The 22,085-nt window shown below is 42.1% G+C and overlaps 1 protein-coding gene across 1 annotated transcript in view; it reads right to left on the bottom strand.

Annotated features, from left to right (window-relative positions):
• Nucleotides 1–3,972: 3,972 nt before the first annotated feature.
• Nucleotides 3,973–22,085, bottom strand: part of LOC126260234 (uncharacterized) — a 663,477-nt gene continuing 645,364 nt past the window's right edge. Inside the window, exon 3 of the mRNA XM_049957542.1 lies at nucleotides 3,973–6,266. Coding sequence (XP_049813499.1) covers nucleotides 6,081–6,266 — 186 coding nt within the window. The 3' untranslated portion in view covers nucleotides 3,973–6,080. The remainder of the gene's footprint in view (nucleotides 6,267–22,085) is intronic.

Here is a 22,085-nt window from a genome sequence, read left to right as displayed (position 1 = left end):
CAACGATTCCAGCAGACAGGAAACCTGTCCAGGCGCTACAGTACGGGACGTCCACAGGATACAACACCACAAGAAAAGCGATATCTCACCATCATTGCCCGCAGACGGCCACGGAGTACTGCAGGTAGCCTTGCTCGGGGCCTTACCGCAGCCACTGGAACAGTTGTCTCCAGACACACAGTCTGCAGACGACTGAACAGACACGTTTTATTCGCCCGGAGACCTGCAAGGTACATTCCACTGACCTCTGGTCACAGGAGAGCCCTTAAAGCTTGGTGTCAAGAACACAGTACATGGTCATTGGAACAGTGTTCCCTGGTTATGTTCACGGACGAGTCCAAGTATAGTCTGAACAGTGATTCTCTCCGGGTTTTTATCTGGCGTGAATCAGGAACCAGATACCAAACCCTTAATCTCCTTGAAAGGGACCTGTATGGAGGTCGTGGTTTGATGGTGTGCGGTGGGTTTATGATTGGTGCACGTACACCCCTGCATGTCTTTGACAGAGGAACTGTAACAGTTCAGGTGTATCGGGACGTCATTTTGCACCAATATGTCCGCCTTTTCAGGGGTGCAGTGCGTCCCACCTTCGTCCTGATGGATGATAACGCACTGCCCTACCGAGCTGCCATCGTGGAGGAGTACCTTGAAACAGAAGATATCAGGCGAATGGAGTAGCCTGCCTGTTCTTCTCAAGACCTAAACCCCATCGAGCACGTCTGGGATGCTCTCGGTCGACGTACCACTGCACGTCTTCAAACCCCTAGGATACTTCAGGAGCTCCGACAGGCACTGGTGCAAGAATGGGAGGCTATACCCCAGCAGCTGCTCGACCACCTGATCCAGAGTATGCCAACGCGTTGTGCGGCCTGTGTACGTGTGCATGGTGATGATATCTCATACTGATGTCGGGGTACACGCGTAGTAAACAGTGGCGTTTTGTATCACATGTGTTTCGGGGCGGTTTTCTCAACTTATCACCAATATCGCGGACTTACAGATTTGTGTCGTGCGTGTTCCCTATGTGCCTGTGCTATTAGCGCCAGTTCTGTGCAGTGCCACGTTGTGCGGCACCACGTTCTGCAATTATCCTTAATTTATGAGCATGAGAGTATCAAAAAGAAAATACTATAAATTAACAATTTCATTAGTTTTTTTTTTTTTTTTTTTTTTTTTTTTGCGTTTAGAGCAATTGAAGTAACAGCTGAATGAACAGAAACAGAATATTAAAAACGACTTAGTGTGCTTTTAGTAGATATACAAATTTCAAATCTCCAATGCATCTGAATTGCGGAGTTTACAGTTGAGGCAGTGGCACTATGATTTTCGTTGGGAAAAAAAAATTCAAAAACTGAGAGGTGCTCAAGGACCAATAAAGGATGCATCGCTGGGATACAGACAAATGTGTCAAGGAACTACATACAGTGGAAAACGTAATTATGACTCTTACTGGAAACGAATCCTTGGCGAGTGAGTCATGTGACCAGGCGAACAAATGGAAAATGAAAAACGGAAGTCCTTCACTCGATTCCGAGAAATAGGGAAAGATAGAAATGACAGCCGATTGGATGGTGGATGGATGACAGAAAACGTACAGAAGAAATACATATGTGTATCGCTGATGATCTGGACGAGCAGTAGTGGATGTCAGAGGAATGATTATGATGGGGAGCTTCTTAAATCTGCGCGCTTTCCATCGGCAACTCCTTGATATATTGCTTTCTACCGTGAACTTGTAATGATTTTATCAGTTATTCATGTAGAATGTATCAGTATTTTTGCAGGATTTGGTCAAACGTAATGCAGTTGTTCTACAAGTTCTCAGGGGTATTTTCTTGGCATATTTTGTAAGTTGATGCTTCCTTGTTACTTACCCCAAAGAAACAATACTAAAGTACAAAATTAAAATACAGGTAAACACTAATGATTGGATGAAGATGAAGTTTCAAATAATCCTTTCAGTAAAAGCAAGACATTAATTCATTGTGTGACTGCCTACTACTAGGACAAACAGTTATCAAGGTAAACATGAGACACTAAGTAACGTGACGCAATGTCAGTTACAACTGGATGCGAGGCTGTTTGTCAACAAGCGACGCCTTGGTAACTATTGCTGAAGGTGGTACGAGTAATTCCGGTACCGGCTTCAAGACTTGAGAAAGTAATTCAACAGTTCCTGAATCGTGTATTATCCATTATTTATACCAGGAGTAAGGAAGAAAAGAGAGAAGGAAACATTAGTTATACAGATATTTTTATTGACATTGTTAAATATTACATCTACTGCTATAGGTGGTATATTCGAACTCATTCGTACAGTCTACAATACGATTCACCAGCGTCTCCCCTAGGACATTGTGTCGCTATAACGTACAGTGACTGCAGTATTCAGGAACCTTGAACCACAAATCATCCAGACTGGCAAATAGAGTGCTTACTGTAAGATTTATCGTATTCCAGATGTCTCTACATGTACAAGAAATTTCTACTATACTCTCGTTATAAGTGGAGAAGACTTAGAAGGAGATACTAATATGATTTTTTTTTACCAAAGAAGTTTTTCTATTTTTGAAGTTAATGATGGTCAAGTAGTACTGAAACTAGGCTGCTTATGACATTCTGTCCATAGGATGGAGAACAATGGCAATTCGTAGCTTGGCACTTGGTGGAGCGTCCAAACTCAAGATCACATGCAACCGCTATGTTCGCTCATAAAAGGAGTATTCCGAATAGGCACATTTGCCAGAATAAGTCTGGCTCCTATATACTAAACTCATAATCTAACACTCTAATGACATAGAAAATAAGAGCAGCTTGAAACGTATCAGACATTCCAAGCATCTGTGACATCACAAAATACATAAACAAAAATCACAATGGCGTTAACCGCCATCCAATACTTCACGCACTCCAAAAGTCCCTTACACATTTCACTTGGCTTGTACATCAGGCGTTTCGTCGTGCTTCAGCGTACTTAGTTCTGGTTTCTGTCCGGGCCTCGTTAAAGCTATCATAAAATATTGTATACACATTGGATTTGCACCCTGTAATCAAGTAGTTACAATGAAACAGAAAAGTGTAATACTAGAATCATTCACAAATTACAACGAAAGTTTCCATTGGGGTATACATAATCGTGGCTAGATGAGCATAAAAATCTTTGCTTTCTCGGACACACATACAGTAAGAATGATATGGTTTTTTTTTTCATGGCGCAGATGGCTGGTGAAACGTCGTTTGTAGTGAAGCGTATCTCGCCATACAGGCGAATAAAAAGCGTATGAAATCAGTTGTATTATTACCAGCTCATTTGCAACACCCAAACTTTAGCCACATTCACACCACAATTTGTCGAACGACATGCAGTTTCAGAAGTACTTGATGTTTAAATACCTTTAAATTACTTAAATAAATATATAATACAAGCCTGATGACTTAATGGTTACGGACTTAACGTATCTACATATCTACAGAATAAATACTTTATAGCCCTGACCAGAGGGCCGGACAGTGTCGAAGAATGAAAAGTCTTTCTTTTATCACAAGGAGACCAGAAATTCTTCGCAGACCCTCGGCCTCTCCTTTACCTCACCGCGTCTCCGGGCTGGTGGGAACTGAGAAGGCCGCTGTCGTTCAGTGCGCAGAAAGAAAAAGACGTGGTTCGTCCAACATGGCAGCGTTCTGTCCATTCTTCCGCGCAAACGGTCGTTCGTGTAACAGCCGAATCTCACGGGGAAACGTCGAGCGGTCAGATACTGGTGCCTCTGCTGGGGCTAAAACCACCTCTAAGCACCCGCTTGGTGCAGCACCAGCGCGGCAAAGAGGAGGAGAACTCTCTGATGTCGAGCTATCAGTTTCCACACAGCACGCGTAGCGAAAGTTGTTGAGCAGTCCCCGAGATACAGAAGGCACACGGTCGTCGGGTGAGGCAGGGGGGGGGGGGGGGGGGCAGGTAGGCGTTCATGCTTCATGCATTGAGGGCAAAGAGGCACTGACTATGTTTTAGGACAAGGCTTTACGGAAATGTATGAAATTCGTGCAAACAAGTAGTACAGCCGTAGAATCTGTGCGTAATTTTTCTTCACTACTGGCAAGTTTTTATGTGGGCAGTGGAGAGGCAAACGTCTTGGATGAAACATGGTTATAAGGAAGGAAGATTATTGTTTACTGTGTTACTAACGGGTGAGGTCATTGGAGAAAGGATGGGTAAAGAATCTGACCGCATCCTTTTCAAATACACCATCCCTGTGCTCACCTTATTCGGTTTAGGAAAGCCAGATAAAGTCGAAATCTTGGTGACTGAACATGTGAACGTGGATTCACTTGTACGCCCACACCTCGTGACCATGAGACCAAACGTGTTAACCAGTGCTGCATCTCACTCAGTAGGGTACAATGACGGGATTAAGTCTCCATACTGGTGATGCAGTGCTGCCAGTGTCAGAAATGAGAACTGTGTTTTGAAATCCATTAACGCAGCTTTCTTAAACTATGTTCCGCGTAACCCTGTGTTTTCGTGGAGATCCCTGAAAGAGTTCTGCAAACTCTACGTTACTTTTTCCATAACATCCAAGAAATGAAAATTAATTTTTCTATGACATTACAGAAATAGAATGACATCTAAACCTTGCTTCCACTTACTATTTTGGATAGTCGTTACGAATGCGACGCTGACAGCGAGTAGCGCTGTATTAACCCGGCGAACGGTCTGCCCGCTGGGAGGCCCTAGTCGCACGACATTTACATTTATATCGTGGACTAGGAGACAACCATGTAGTCGCTAAACTCAGTAGTGAGGGAACGAGTGTACAAGGTGTGATAGTAGTAGGCGATTCGAAGCGCCACCGTCGTCCTTATCACAGAACGCACCCACAACTACTGCACTTTGTTGTCTATCATCAGAAACGTGAGGCACCTTAAGTTTTGTAACATATATACAACATAAAAACCATACTGCAGAAACAGACCAGGATTTCCACCATTAAAATGGACATTAAAATGAGTTTCACGTAACGCATAGATTGGGAAACGCTGTATTAATACGAGCAAAAAGTTAATCGAAGCTTAAACGTTTCGAAGAAGCGAAGTTGAATTCTTTCATGACCGTGGAAAAGTTTGTGTATTTTTACAGCATAAACGTCAGTTTTCCTTAAAAAAATGGTTTAAAACGAAAAGATTCAACAATGACACTGTGTCTGCTCCTTTGCTGAAGGATTATTTCAGAGCAAAGGTTAGCTATTGTTGCTGAAGATACTTACAGTCTGTTCCCATCTGACTACTTTTGGAGCGAGTGGGGTGGTGCAGCGGTTAGAACATTAGGCTTGCATTCGGGTGGACAAGGGTTCAAATCCGCGTCCGGCCATCCAGATTTAGATTTACCGTGATTTCCCTAAAGCGCTCCAGGCAAATACGGGCCTGAATCCTTCGAAACGGCACGGCTGATGTCCTTCCCCATCCTTGAAACAATCCGAGCTTGTGCTCCGTCTCTGATGACCTCGATGTCGACGGGACGTTAAACTCGAACCTTATTACTACCATCGATTGTATGTAGGTGTCAAAGAATTGTAGACAGTAAATGTTCAACGTTCACGCTATTATGTCACATCCAGATTGGAGGGAAAAAGTAGTGATCATGTGCCTCTGATGTCTAGGTAGATGACGTGGTACCATTTAACTATTACGTGACACGGACTTGAGTGAAATAAATGAAATTTTAGCGAATAGCGAAGTGAAGCAGAGATTCTGTATCAAATGTGTTTTATGTCGAGGATGGGGAAATTTTTCTTTCCTGATTATAAATGGACAGAGCATTTTGTATTTGGGCGAAATACTGTAGCACTTTATAGTCCCACGGATTTCTAAATGTGGAAGGGTTCCTGCCTTCTGTTTCTCTCGGGTACGAAATCATCTAGCACCAGTGCGTCAAATTGTCTTGCAGTCAGGTACGACGAATGCTACACTGCAGCGGGAATGCACACGGACACACACACACACACACACAGGTTTCGTCGGCGGTCCCTTCTCGCAGAGGCTGAAGCGTAGGCGGGATTGCGGCCTGTATCGGATCAGGTCGGGCCAGATCAGAGGGAGCCGAAGTAGCGCCGCCCGCCCGTCATGGCGAGGCTGACCAACATCACGGAAAGCAGGAAGACGGCCAGCCCCAGGAAGGAGGTGGCCGCGTGGCACACGCAGCGGCGCCGCTTCGCCTTCTGGATGTTGCGCATCAGCCGCTCGGCCGCCGCCTTGTCCAGCGTGAAGTCCGGCTTCTGCAAAACAGACAGAGGGGCTGCATTACTGGCGGGAACAAACGAATCAACAACAAATACAAGTAGCTATCAGGCAGCCTAAGAAAGCCACACAAACACACGCACATACCCACACGCACACACACACACACACACACACACACACACACACACGTGTGTGTATGTGTCTTGAAAGGAGGATATGAACATCAACAAAAGCAAAACGAGGATAATGGAATGTAGTCGAATTAAGTCGGGTGATGCTGAGGGAATTAGATTAGGAAATGAGACACTTAAAGTAGTAAAGGAATTTTGCTATTTGGGGAGCAAAATAACTGATGATGGTCGAAGTAGAGAGGATATAAAATGTAGACTGGCAATGGCAAGGAAAGAGTTTCTGAAGAAGAGAAATTTTTTAACATCGAGTATAGATTTAAGTGTCAGGAAGTCGTTTCTGAAAGTATTTGTATGGAGTGTAGCCATGTATGGGAGTGAAACATGGACGATAAATAGTTTGGACAAGAAGAGAATAGAAGCTTTTGAAATGTGGTGCTACAGAAGAATGCTGAAAATTAGATGGGTAGATCACATAACTAATGAGGATGTATTGAATAGGATTGGGGAGAAGAGAAGTTTGTGGCGCAACTTGACTACAAGAAGGGATCAGTTGGTAGGACATGTTCTGAGGCATCAAAAAATCGTAGAGGGAGACCAAGAGATGAATACACTAAGCAGATTCAGAAGGATGTAGGTTGCGGTAGGTACTGAGAGATGAAGAAGCTTGCACAGGATAGAGTAGCATGGAGAGCTGCATCAAACCAGTCTCAGGACTGAAGACCACAACAATATATATATATATATATATATATATATATATATATATATATATATATATAGAGAGAGAGAGAGAGAGAGAGAGAGAGAGACAGAGATAGCGTGTATAAGCAGGCTGTTTTGTTGCTAAGTTTAGGTTTTTATATTGGTAACGCCACGTAGCGCTCTGTATGAAAATCACTGACTGTGCTGTGTGCAGTCTGTGGCTGGTTTGCATTGTTGGAATATTTGCTATTGTAGTGTTGGGCAGTTTGATGTGAACAGCGCGTAGCGTTGCGCAGTTGGAGGTGAGCCGCCAGCAGTGGTGGATGTGGGGAGAGAGATGGCGGAGTTTCGAGAGCGGATGATCTGGACGTGTGTCCATCAGAAAGAGTAAATTTTGTAAGACTAGATGTCATGAACTGATATATATATATATATATATATATATATATATATATATATATATATTATAATTTTTGAACACTATTAAGGTAAATACATTAAATACATTGTTTTTTCTCTATCAAAATCTTTCATTTACTAAGTATGCCTATCAGTAGTTAGTGCCTTCAGTAGTTAGAATCTTTTATTTAGCTGGCAGTTTTGGCGCTCGCTGTATTGCAGTAGTTCGAGTAACGAAGATTTTTGTGAGGTGAGTGATTCATGAAAGGTATAGGTTATTGTTAGTCAGGGCCATTCTTTTGTAGGGATTTTTGAAAGTCAGATTGCGTTGCGCTAAAAATATTGTGTGTCAGTTTAGTGATGACCAGAACAAGTAAAGAGAGAAATGTCTGAGTACGTTCAGTTTTGCTCATCTGTTTGAAAATCAAATAACGTAAGAGGTTTACCAGCATTGTCATTCATAATTTTTTCCAAGGGGAGGTTTCACGTGATTCACTGATGATGTTACAAGCTTTCAGGTATTACAGAGAAGGGTAAATGTATCAATTTGAGGTAAGGGATATTGATCCAGAAACGTCCGAATCGTAAGTTACAAGTGGAAATCATTCTGATATATTTGATAGTGGAATACATGCACCAATCCTGTTATTGCTAAGACTATCGCAGGCAACTTTCAGAGCTGGCTCTATGTACCAAAACAAGCACAAAAAGTCCAGTTAATATGGAATATAAAATCCATACGTTAAGAACTATCACCACTTGTTTATTTTCGCTGCTGAGAAACACTTCTACTGAACTAATGCTGATAGCTCTTAAGGTATACGTTTTAGAGTCTGTATGCACTAGGCATTTTTTTTTTGTTTTGATCCATACTACCACCTCTGAATGTTGCCTATCCTACACTCTTAGCAAGAACGTACGGCTTAATGTATTCCACCGTCAGATATACTCGTGGCACAATGATTTCCGCTTATTACTTTCGAGTCGGTCCTTTCTGGACCAGTGTCCCTTAGCTCAAATTGATAAATTTGCCCTTCTCCATCATACTTCAAAGTTTGTAAGATCACGGAATCATCATACAGTAACAGTGCTTCACAGTTGCTAAATTTGGGGAACCCGATATATCTCCTATTCTGGGGTAGCCGTGTGAACTGTGTCAGGATGCAAATTTCGGCTCCCTGTTGCGACTTCACCCACTTTGAAGGTATGCACCTCGGAATTACAATAAATCACATAAAATATGAGTGAAAAAGTGCTCCTCGTGTGATGCAGGCTGTGTGATTGACGCAGAATGGTCCGGTATTCACGAGACAGTGTTTGTGTACAGCCAAACATATGGAAACGGTCGAGAGGCAGAACGCAGTCCTCCAAATCTCGTGTACGAACAGTCAACCGCCTCTCTGCACGTTCGTCTGTTTGAAAGGATCCTTGAACATACAAACACCCAAAGGTGGAAATGTTGTGTGACGTGGTTGGTGACTATGAGAGTACTTGTTTTGGTATGACAGTGCCGCCACTCGACCAAAAAAATCTTCGAATGGCTGTGAGAATTATGGGACTTAACATCTAAGGTCATCAGTCCCCTAGACTTAGAACTACTTAAACCCATCTAACCTAAGGACATCACACACATCCATGCCCGAGGCAGGATTCGAACCCTCAACCGTAGCAGCAGCGCGATTCCGGAGTGAAGCGCTTACAACCGCTCGGCCACAGCGGCCGGCGCCTCTCGAAGGTTTCGATCTGCTTGGCCATACACATACAACATCATCGGACCATTTTTCTGCTCACAGTGCGCTGCTTAAATCACACAGCCTGCCACACGCAAGGAACAGACGACACGTGGTCAGAGAAACTTTCATTCGTCAGCACCAACTATCTTGGCAACGATGCATTTCCAGACACACGTTCATAGGACCTTTTTTCTTCCATTTCCAGTGGAGAACCCATCCCCGCAGTTTGTCGGTTTTCTTAATGTCCTGCCATCTGGCTGCGTTGCGGAGGCAAGAAAACTTCGACGGTTAGTCAATAAATGTCTCCAATTTCGCTCTTATTGTCTTTAGGTTGGTGCGAGAGACATTGTAGAAATGGTTGGCTCTAAGGCTTTGTGCCCTCTCCAGCTACTAGATGACACCGTTGGCTTCGCCTGTGGTAGGTTGCAGCATTGCCTCATCAGACCGTTTTTCGCTTTTGCGGCCTAAAGACTTCCCCGCCGTAGAGGAGTTGGTTTAAATGGCTCTGAGCACTATGGGACTTAACTGCTGAGGTCATCAGTCCCTAGAACTTAGAACTACTTAAACCTAACTAACCTAAGGACATTACACACATCCATGCCCGAGGCAGGATTCGAACCTGTGACCGTAGCGGTCGCGCGGTTCCAGACTGTAGCGCCTACAACCGCTCGGCCACCCCGGCCGGCCGTAGAGGAGTACCGTACCGTAATCCCCTTTTTTGTAGGCTGATGGTGTACTAGAAGCGACAATTCGCAGAAAACTGTCAGCAACGTTTTGTCACAGCGAATTGTTTACCAATGGACTGAACAGTTTCAAAGTGGACGAACGAGTGTATAGGACGAGGGAAGAGCAGGGCTTCATGCCACAGCCACAGCTGATGCCATCAACGAACGAGTCCGTGCCTTGATTTCGAATAACAGACGAGTGGCTGTTGATGTGCCAAACCATTTGCAGATTTGATTCACTTAAAGCTAAGAGGTCGTCGATTGAGCTTCGATCAACAGGTGAAGGAACCAGTGCTCGCCACGCGAACCTTGTTTTTCTGAAGGAATTTGTATAACAGTGAACTAAGGGCATTGAAAAGTGAGGTGATCATACTGAAAAATGAAATCAATAAGAACTGAGAGCTCTTGTTGTAATAATCTGCGTATATAAAAGGTTAAGTCCAGACTGACAGACTAACTCATTCACTGACTCATCATTGGCCAGCCAAAAGCACTAAGGATAGAAACTTGAAATATGGAGAGGGTGTTGACCTTATACTGTGGTCATCGTTTACTGAGCTGTTCGAAATTCCACCCCAAAGGAGGTGAAGTAGGGGATGAAAAGGTTTTGGAAAATATGTCGCTTTTAAGGTTAATTTGAAGTTAGAGATACAAAAATTGGTATTTGAATTCTCTGTCGGAAATTAAAATACACACACATCACCATTTTTGGAAATTCAACCACTAAGAGGAACAATAGTGAGTGACAGTTTTCTAAAATAAATCACTACTACAGTACTAAAAAGCACTTTTAAAGCTACATCTATGAAAACTGATATTTGACTTTTGTATTAGAAATAAAAAAAGATACGTGTTCGGTGTTTCTTGGAAATTCAACTATTAAGGGGATGAAATAGGGGACCGAAATTTTTTGGAAATATTTGATTTTATTAAAACATCTTTAAGTTAGATCTATGAAATTTATACTTGACTTTTAAAAAGTTGAGTTAGTGTGTAAAAGTTCCTACTGAAAGATCGCCATAAGAACGTAAAAGGCAGGATTAACAAAGATCTCCGACTCTAGCTGCCAGAATCACTTCTTGGTCAGAAGTAAATCCAGAAAAGACCAAGCTTCACTGGCCTTTATTAGCGTGCTAAGTTTAGAAGACGTTGCAATTTTTGAACAACATAAAAATTCGATTAAAGGAAAACAAAAAAGGTCTGTCATTACGTTACATGTTAATTAACTCATAAATGGTCAGCAATTAATTTGTTGGCTGTATAAAAGTTACGTAGTAACTGGGTGGGAGCATCGCTGTTAGTATCCCACGTAAGCACGCTTCGCTCCCAGCCCACATAACAATTTTCACCAACACTGTTGTTAGAGTTGCGTTATTCTGACGTAAGAATTCTGGGAAATTAAAAACAATGATCTCCGGGATGATTACCGACAGGTCGAATATTCTGTTCTAATTCTGGGCGTTTCCCTACAGTGAATTTGTGTGTTTTTCCACAAAATTTATCTTATCGAAACTCTGAAGTTAGATATGAACTTCTGTCAGAAAATTTTCCCTCCCAAAATGAAATTTTCATACCAAAGTGAAAATTTCGTTCTGGAAACATCCTCAAAGCTCTGGCTATGCCAAGTCGTAACAGTGTCTATAATTCCAGAAGTGCTAGTCTTACAAGTCTCGTAACACAGCTTCTGTGAAGTTTCAAACGTAGGAGATGAGGTACTGGCGGAGCTGTGAGGACGGCTAAACGCAAAAGTCCCGATTCGAGTCTTGGTCCGACAAACAGTTTTAATCTGCCAGGCAGTTTCAACTCTTAGCTTGTTTATGTGAAATTTTCGAACTACTCACTTCGAAAATTTGAAAACGCAGTGGAAATTCGTTTATGAAGAGGACTTCGAATTACTATGAATAAGCTTAAATCCGACCATTGCAATGAGACGTAATTAATTTTGAAACATGAGACTGTATGCATGTGTGGAATAATAACCAGAACTTTTGAAGTTTATGGTAACTCGTAATTCTAGTGCTCTAGCTCCGTTCGGTTTGATGAACAAGAGTCAATAATCTCTTTCATTTTAGCGATGGTAGTGAATAAAACAGATACTGAGACACAAAAGTTTATTTGTAGATGCCTTTTTGTCCGTAGAAAGTTATGGTCTCAATTGACGTCACCTGTCAGTTGCGAATGTCTCTTGAAGTCATTACTGCGGCCATACTTGTTATAAGCAATAAATTTCTTACTAGATTAGCAAGTTGTGAGGATCGTGTATGCTAACGCGATGAGTGTGTGAGAGTTTTTATATCATTTTTTAAGTTATTTGCATCTCTGGCGCGCGCGCGCTAATTCAGACAGATCTTTGACTGACAATAAAGGAGTGCGCTGTTCGCGGAAGTAATGTGATGGAGTGACAATGATTACTCTTACGTCAAGTGACCTTAATATTACGTTCTAATTAGCTACAATCTTTACTGTGAATAAACGCTCCTTTTCATCAATTGTAAAGGGCCTTTAACATAAATAAATTAACCACGCTCATGTGCGATTCTAAATAAGAAAAGTTAAAATAATGAGTGGTAAATTGAGACACGTTCGTTAGCAGTGACAGGGCAAGAATTAATATGGAGCTATTCTGCTTGTAATAGAGGTGTGTGGTGTCATAAACTAAACAGTGGCTCTGAGCACTATGGGACTTAACAGCTGTGGTCATCAGTCCCCTAGAACTTAGAACTACTTAAACCTAACTAACCTAATGACATCACACACATCCATGCCCGAGGCAGGATTCGAACCTGCGACCGTAGCAGTCGCACGGTTCCGGACTGCGCGCCTAGAACCGCGAGACCACCGCGGCCGGCAACTAGAACAGTCATAATGGAAATAATTAACCATATATACTACAAATAGCTCAATAATTTCGCTGGGAAAGAGTGAATGAAAAAATGTTTGAAGAAATCAACCGCACATGGTTTCATATGTCAAAAAAAGTGAAGGAACTGCAAAGAAAAATTCCAAAATTTTTACACTTAATCCAGAAACGGTTAACCGTTTTCCTTAACCAGGTTAATTTCCGATTTTTCAGGACTAAATTATGCAATGCAAAGCTCAAACCCAACAAAATTTGAAAAGGATTAACGTTTGTAATTAAAAAGAATCTTATTTCAAATAAATAAAATCTGTAATTGAAATTGTGTATTTTGCTAATTTCCAGGAAGTGGTGAAAACCACAGCCAGAAGGAAGGAAGTAGAAAAGGGTTCAACGTTACAACGACAACGAGGTGGTTAGAGCAAGAGAACAAAACAGGGAAGCAATTCGACCAGTTCTTTTCGAAGAAATCGTCATTTTCCTTCAGTGATATCTTAAAACCACGAATTTAATACACTCTTTGACATTTTGAAAATAACAGGGATAAAACACAGGAAATGAAAACTTATCCTCAACTTGTACGGAAATCAGACGGCAGTTATAAGAATATAAGGAGATAAAGAGATAGCAATAGCTGAGAAGGGAGTGAGACAGGGTTTTAGCCACGTTATCCAATCTGTACGTTGAGCAAGCAGAAATGTAATCCAAGGAGACATTTTGAAAGGGATTTAAAGTTCAGGGAGAAAAAATATAAAAAATTAGGTTAGCCGATGGCATTGTAATTCTCTCAGAGACAGCAAAAGGCCTTGGAAAAGCAGTTGGATAGAATAGATAGTATCTTCAAATGTTGTTCTAGGATGAACATCAGCAAAAGTGAAACAAGGGTAACGGAATGTAGTCGAATTAAAATCTAGCGATACTGAGGGACTAAGATTAGGAAATGAGACATTAAATGCAGTTCAGGTGTGCTATAGGGGCAACAAAATAACTGATGATGGCCGATTTAGAGAGTATATAAAATGTAGAACGGCTTCAGCAAGAATGCGTTTCTACCAAAGAGGAATTTGTTAATATCGAATATAAATCTTCTTAGGAAGCGTTTTCTGAATGTATTTGTGTGGAGTGTAGCTTTGTACGATAGTGAAACATGGACAAAAACCAGTTCAGGCAAGAAGAGAATAAAGACTGTCCAAATGAGGTGCTAGGGATGAACATTGGAAGTTAGATGAGTAGGTCGAGTAATTAATGAGGAAGTACACAATCGAATTGGTGAAAAAATAGAATTATGACACAGCTTGAATAAAAGAAGGGATCTGTTGACAGGACATATCCTGAGGCATCAAAGAACTGTAATTTTGTGTGGGGAAGGGGCGGTAAAAATTGTAGAGGGAGACTAAAGGGTCAATATAGTATGCATTTCAAATTTATGTACGTTGGACTAGTTATCCAGAGATGAAGAGGCTTGCACAGAACAGACTAGCATGGAGTGTTACATCAAACCAGCTCTCTGAAGGAAGTGTGCAACAACAAACACAACAGCAACAGCAGCGGGTACAACGTGGAAGACACAACAGTGGCAGATAGGCTCGTAGTTAATATTATGTGTTGTCTACGGGGTTATATGTAGCTGCTGTAATCACATATGGTGATGGCTGCTTAGTCAATGCTAATATATTTCAATAAAGTAACATGTGACCAAGACACTGACTTTTATAATCTAACCCGATGCAAAGGTCACAAACCCATCCGCAGGTCCAAATGGCCTCTTTCCGCGGCATACATTAGTAGCAGTATAATGCTGTTATAGTGTAATTTACCAAAATTTGTATCTTTATGATAAGACTCACTCTTTGCGTACTAGTTTTGTACGTAAGATCTTGAGTATGGGACTATGACTCCGAAAAAAGAATGACATAATTATACTAAATAAAGTAAAAATTGGCCAGGGGCAAGTAGGACCCACGGACTGAGGATTCCGTATTTACTTAATTATGTGTTTTCATCTATCCTGGGAATCGAGAACATAACGATTTTTGCCTGTTATTGATATCGATACTGCCAAGGGAATTCTGCCTGGGAATTCCGAGACCGTACCAAAATCTCTGCAGTAGTTCCTCATACTAGCCGGGACGTATAAAAAAAGTTTATATATGTAAACAGAGAGGATTTAAGACTTTTTTTATTACTTACTAATACATGACTACAACTTACACTTTATATTTGCATGCAGTAATGTTCATGTATTATGTTTTTGACGGGTCATAGATCCAATGTAAGTTCAAACAGGTTGACGAGTTTCAGTTTTTTTGCTTCACTTGTTATGTGAAACCTTGCTTATTGCCGATTTCATGATTCTACATCGACGGGAAGTACCCCATAGATTTTGATGGGTGAATTTGAGAGTATCAAAATACGGAACATGAATGGCCGTATATTTTGACTGCATTGACTTTAAAGCTTTCAAGGGAACATGACCTTAGCATGTGATTAAAATTTGAACTTGATAGGCCACATTGTTCCAGAGGAAAAGGGTCTTAATCGAAGGACAGACGAACATACAGACGAATGAAAAATAAAAAAAAATCGTGTTATATAGTTACAGAGTAACAATTTTCGGACTTTTTCCTTTACTTGTCGCTGTGGCCGAGCGGTTCCAGGCTCTTCAGTCCGGAATCGCGCTGCTGCTACGGTTGCAGGTTCGAATCCAGCCTCGGGCATGGATGTGTGTGATATCCTTAGGTTAGTTAGGTTTAAGTATTTCTAAGTCTAGGGGACTGATGACCTCAGATGTTAAATCCCATAGTGCTTTGAACCTTCACTTGTACTGTGAAAAACTGCTTCTTGCCAAATTTAGTGATTCTATGTCAACGGTAAGCATCCAAAAGGTTTTGATGAGTGAGTTCTCATGTATGAGAATACGTCACATAAATGGCCGTATCTATTTACTGAAATGACTTAGAAGCTGATAATGCTTACCATAGCCCGTAATACGTAATATAAATTTGAACGTGACACGTCTATCCTTTCCTGAGAAAAATGGTTCTTAACAATCGGACAGACAGACGGACTACAAAGCGATCGCATGAGGGTTCCGTTTTTATAGACTGGGGCAGGGGCTATAAAAACAGTAAAGTATATGTGTAGAGCTGCTATTTCTAGAAAAACTGTTTTGTAGTATTCAGATCAACAGAGTAGTAAAATAAGCTACGGTTCGAATGGAGCTAAGATATTCTGATTTACATAGCGCTGCTTTCTAAAAGTAAACGTCCAGTTTCCTGTCACTGTGCGAGTCTCAGTTTACCCGTAAGGATGAACATAATCAGTGAACACTCAGGTGTTAAGAGGAAGTTAATGCATAGTTCTCGACATTCGTTCGGTTGTGACAAGTCGTTAAGAATTTACACTACTGGCCACTAAATTGCTACACCACGAAGATGACGAGCTACAGACGCAAAATTTAATAGACAGGAAGAAGATGCTGTGATATGCAAATGATTAACTTTTCAGAGCATTCACACAAGGTTGGCGCCGGTGGCGACACCTACAACGTGCTGGCATGAGGAAAATTTCCAACCGATTTCTCATACACAAACAGCAGTTGACCGGCGTTGCCTGGTGAAACGTTGTTGTGATGCCTCGCGTAAGAAGGAGCCTATCGCTATTGCGGTTTATCGTATCGTGACATTGCTGCTCGCGTTGGTCGAGATCCAATGACTGTTAGCAGAATGTGGAATCGGTGGGTTCAGGAGGGTAATACGGAACGCCGTGCTGGATCCCAACGGCCTCGTATCACTAGCAGTCGAGATGACAGGAATCTTATCGGCATGGCTGTAACGGATCGTGCAGCCACGTCTCGATCCCTGAGTCAACAGATGGGGACGTTTGCAAGACAACAACCATCTGCACGAACAGTTCGACGACGTTTGCAGCAGCATGGACTATCAGCTCGGAGACCATGGCTGCGGTGACTCTTGACGCTGCATCACAGACAGGAGCGGCTCCGATGGTGTACTCAACGACGAACCTGGGTGCACGAATGGCAAAACGTCATTTTTTCGGATGAATCCAGGTTCTGTTTACAGCATCATGATGGTCACATCCGTGTTTGGCGACATCGCGGTGAACGCACACTGGAAGGGTGTATTCGTCATCGCCATGCTGGCGTATTACCCAGCGTGACGGTATGGGGTGCCATTGGTTACACGTCTCGGTCACCTCTTGTTCACACTGAGGGCACTTCGAACAGTGGACGTTACATTTCAGATGTGTTACGTCCCGTGGCTCTACCTTTCATTCGATCCCTGCGAAACCCTCCATTTCAGCAGGATAATGCACGACCGCATGTTGTAGGTCCTGTACGGGCCTTTATGGATACGGAAAATGTTCGACTGCTGCCCTGGCCAGCACATTCTCCAAATTTCTCACCAATCTAAAACGTCTGGTCAATGGTGGCCGAGCAACTGGCTCGTCAAAATACGCCAGTCACTACTCTTGATGAACTGTGGTATCGTGTTGAAGCTGCATGGGCAGCTGTACCTGTACACGCCATCCAAGCTCTTTTTGACTCAATGCCCAGGCGTATCAAGACCGTTATTACGGCCAGAGGTGGTTATTCTGGGTAGTGATTTCTGAGGTTCTATGCACCCAAATTACGTGAAAATGTAATCACATGTCAGTTCTAGTATTATATATTTGTCCAATGAATACCCGTTTGTCATCTTCATTTCTTCTTGGTGTAGCAATTTTAATGGCCAGTAGTGCAATTGATACACTGCGACCCTCTTGACCGCTTACATTAATCGAACAATGAAAGAAATGGCGCACTTGACGCGGTTCCAGTGAGTCAGCCACGTGGAGATCCGGGATCGGCCGTTACGTCACGGCGTGCTATTTCGTCCCCAGCTGTGTGTGCCCACGCGGGCTCGCTGTCTGGGTAGCGAGTGTTACGTCAAGGCGCGGCAGCTCTGCTGGAGTGCGTGCCCGTTTGTGCGTACACCGTGGAGAGTGCGGCTGCGTGCCGGGCTCGCGGAAGTTTCGTGTGGCCACGGAGCGAGGACCTTGCGTGACAATCTCGTCTTGCTATCTCGGAAGCAGGCTATGCGCACCACCGACACAATAGTTCGCAAACAATTGCGGGCCCACTGTGACGAAATGGGGGACCGCTGGCTGCTGGATCGCGGGCTGTTTCTACTGTTACTAAGATAGAAACACGGGGACAGTTACGGTAGTCACCAACCGCAACTCTGGAATGGTGCATATTTTAACGTTATTTGCAGTCGTGATGTTCGCTAGCTATTACATTTCGGCAATCCACTTAACATGGTTGTTTCCACGTGGAATGTGGTTCGCGGCAGTAACTTGCCTAGTTTGTGACAAGCAATGACACATAATAGCAAGGTGTAATCAGCAATGCCTTCGCTATGTAAATGATTGCAGCATGTTGTTTGCGAATGCACAGTATTGCTGTAAAACTAAATTTGCTATCAAATATTATTTTTTTCTGTCGTAAGCGTAATGCAATTTAAGAGAACGTTACACCAGACACGTTTCGCTTTTAGTGACAAATCATCATCAATGGTGGTTCTATAAACACACTATCTGACCAAAAGAGTCCGGACACCCCCATGTAAAGTGGAATTGACCAACAGATGTTACAAGGGGTGGACACACCAATACAACAGGATATCATTGGAATGAAATATGCCTGAGAGACATTTCAGTCATTCTAAACGTACCTAAGTCGACTGTTATTGACGTGACTGTGGAGTGGAAACGTGAAGGAATAACTGCAGCTAAACCAATAGCAGGTAGTCATGTACTGATGAGTAGAGACCATCGAGCATTGCAGGAATGGTTCTCAAAAATGACATGAAATTGGTGGAAAAAGTCATTCGTGAGCTCCAAAGTGCCACCAGAAGACCATCTAGCACAATGACTACGAGCAGAGAGTTAAATAGGTGAGGTAGAATGATCAATCTGCTCTTCGTAAACCATAAGTTTCTCTAGTCAATACTAAACGACGCTTGCAGTGTACAAAACGACGACACTGGACAGTAGATGAGCAGAAACGAGTCATCTGGAGTGATGAATCATACTATACTCATTGGCAATCCCAAGGAAGGGTTTGGGTTTGGCGAATAGTTGGAGGACACTACGTAGTGCCAACAGTGAAGTACAGACGAGGTACCCTTCGCGGGTATTTTTCGTTGTTAAGATGTGGTCCCATTACTGCGCTTAAGAAAACGCTGCTGGTTCGAGTCCTCCCTCGGGCATGGGTGTGTGTGTTGTTCTTAGCATTACTCAGTTTAAGTTAGTTCAAGTTCTGTGTAAGTCGAGGGACCGATGACCTTAGCAGTTAGGTCCCTTAGGAATTCACACACATTTGAACATTGAACGGAAGACTGTGAACACATTTTATAACACTGTGTCGTGCGTACAGTAGAGGAACAGTTCTGAGACGATGACAGCTTGTATCAACATGACAATGCACCCAGTCATAAAGCATCTCATGTAAGGGAATTGTTTGTGGATAATAACGCTAACGAAATGGTTCGGCATGCCGAGAGTCCCGACCTGAACCCAATGGAACACCTTCGGGATGAGTTAGAACATCGACTTAGCTACAGACCCCAGCGTCCAACATCGCTATCTCTTCTAGTTCCAGCTCTTGAGGAATAATGGGCTGCCATTCCTCGACAGAGATGCAGGAACCTCATTGAAAGCGTTCCCAGCGGAGTTCAAGTCGTTGTAAAGACGGATTGCCGAAACACCCCTTGTTAATGAGCACTAACAGATGTCCAGATACTTCTGATTGGACACCGTGTACATATCAGGTCTCTAAATTTTGAAATTTACAGATTATAAAAAGGTTCTTTTTTTACTTACGTATGTATATTACATTCTCTGAGGTCGACAAATTTTTCTCCCTTTGCTAACAGAGGCTGTTGTCTGTTTTTGCGCCACCCTTCGAAATTTTTCTGTTTTTAGGGACCCGATTTTTCTTTTGTTGAATTTTAGTTCTTTTCACTTTATTTCACTTTCGTAAAATTTCACAGAAGTTGTCTTCATGGAAATTTTACTGTGGTTTGTACTGCACTCATTACTTTCCTTTGGTGTGCAGCAAAAGAATAAGCAGGATCCGAAAAAGATTGTGAAGGCTGGAAGAGAACTGCGTTTTTTTGACTGCATCCATTGCTAGCAACGAGAGAAAACCTTGTCAATTTCACAACAGATATCAAGGAGTAATAAACGTTGTAACTAAATCTTACGCCACAATCATAAGCAGAAACGATAATTGTTATGATGTAGAAATGAATATGTGTGTTATATTTACAAATCTATCACCAATAATGTTTTGTCAGTGAAAGCGAAACTCCCCTTGTGTGGCACACACTTAAACTGCAGCACACTTAACAAAAAAAAAGATTTTCATTTGATATATAGGAGCTACTGCGGAATATAGCCACCCAAACAACATAAAATATTGTACACTTCCATCAAAGTTTTATCTGTGGCAACCTCGACGTTGTAGGAAGTCCAAAACCACTTTTTTCGACAAAACAACGAATGTTATCTAAAAATGTATATCAGTGACGTTTCCTTGTCGTCTGTGCAAGTTTTTCTTGTCACAGCAGAACTATTTCCGTTTGCGAATCAACAACTGAGTCTATTTTTAAGTATTCGTACTGCTTCTACTAGCCATGAATAGAATAAGGACTTGTCTCTTTTACGCCAAGACGTATGTACACGACGCTTTTGAAATGATATTCACACCCAAACTATGTCCTTTAGCGAAACCTCCCGCATAGTCAGGCTCACAAGAGCTTGCAACGATATTCACCTCGAAATCCCGGCAAATTTCTTGACTTCCGTTGATGTCCTTAATTTTACATATCGCGCTATTGGTAGATTACAAATGGTTTAACAACATTCCCCATGTCACTCCACTTTCACGAATACTGTGTTAAGTGACAGAGCGGCCATTATTCACTTCCTGAGAGGGCTGTATTCGAAATGTAACGATGATAAGCGAACCACTCCAAAGTTCGCTCCAAGATATGTAGAAAACTCTAAAAGCTACTACGGAATTATACGACAAGGAATTGAAACGGAATACTTTCGAATACAAATCTACTGTCATTGCCACAGTCTCATCTTCTTTTCTTTCTGAAAGTATGTCAGTCGATTCCCTTCCACACCTCCACTGTTTAATTTTGTGGCAACATTTAGTGGCGTATAATTTACTCGACGTTCATCAGCGAGGTATGAATTAAATACGGCGCTTCTGTTCAGTGTTTTTCATCACCGCAGATGACTACTTCATTTAACAGTTTCGTCACACCCAGTCTCGAATTTTAACAGCTGTTTAAATCTGGTAGGAAAAGGTTTTACACCATGAAATTTTCGTAAGTTCTGCAGCCCTTAATTTGTAACTAATACCTGAATGGACTCCTATTTCAAAGGAATTATGTTAGTCTTCGTTAATAGGCCGATGAACTCCAACTATTGTACATTACCAAAACTTCATTCGTGGTCCGGGCAGAAACTATGTACTCTGTGTGTAATATGCCTGATTACGAGCAAAATATGCTCTAGGCGCGTCACACTGCATGCAATTAAAATATAAAACTGGTAGCATGCATCAAAAATACGAGAGTCATTCTAAAAGCAAAGAAGATTTTAATCTGATGAGTAGTGCAATTCTCCCCCCACTTCTTACGCCGTGCCGTAGACGTTACTACCACTGGCGCCAATATGACGCTAACAGCGAGCAGCACCGGTATTTTACTGTTTATTTGCGCGATTTAAAAAAAAGTGACAAAATTAATAGTTTCTTTGTTTGTAGTTTAATGCGGTTTCTGAAATCAGGTCTCCCCTAGAGAAATTAACAGACACGTAATAGAAGTTCATGGAAATGTGGTGAAAGGAGCATAAGGTGTAAAATGGTGAATTATTATTAATGGCAGTTGAATGAATATTCATGATGAAGAACGATTTGTTGGACCGTCGGTCTTTCATTACTGATGAATTGAGCTTGTGCTTTCTTCATATTTCACTATCAGGTCTTTACCAAATTGTTAGTGATGATGTGAAGTGTAGAAAAGTGTGTGCCAGATGGTTACGTCGACTTTCGACAGACGAAGACAAAACGCAACGAATGTCTGCTGCACTGACTTTGCTTAGTCGGTACGACAAGGAACGCGAAAATTTTTTGTACCATATTGCTGCTGGTTATAGGACCTGGGTTTCACATAAAAGCCCAGAAACAAAGCGCCACTCAACGGAACAGTATTATTCATGATCCCGG

The sequence above is a fragment of the Schistocerca nitens genome, chromosome 5, assembly GCF_023898315.1.
Source record: "Schistocerca nitens isolate TAMUIC-IGC-003100 chromosome 5, iqSchNite1.1, whole genome shotgun sequence".
In the NCBI taxonomy this organism is placed as follows: domain Eukaryota; kingdom Metazoa; phylum Arthropoda; class Insecta; order Orthoptera; family Acrididae; genus Schistocerca; species Schistocerca nitens.
Note: the sequence above shows the minus strand (reverse complement) of the source record. Positions and strands in the feature narration are given on the sequence as shown.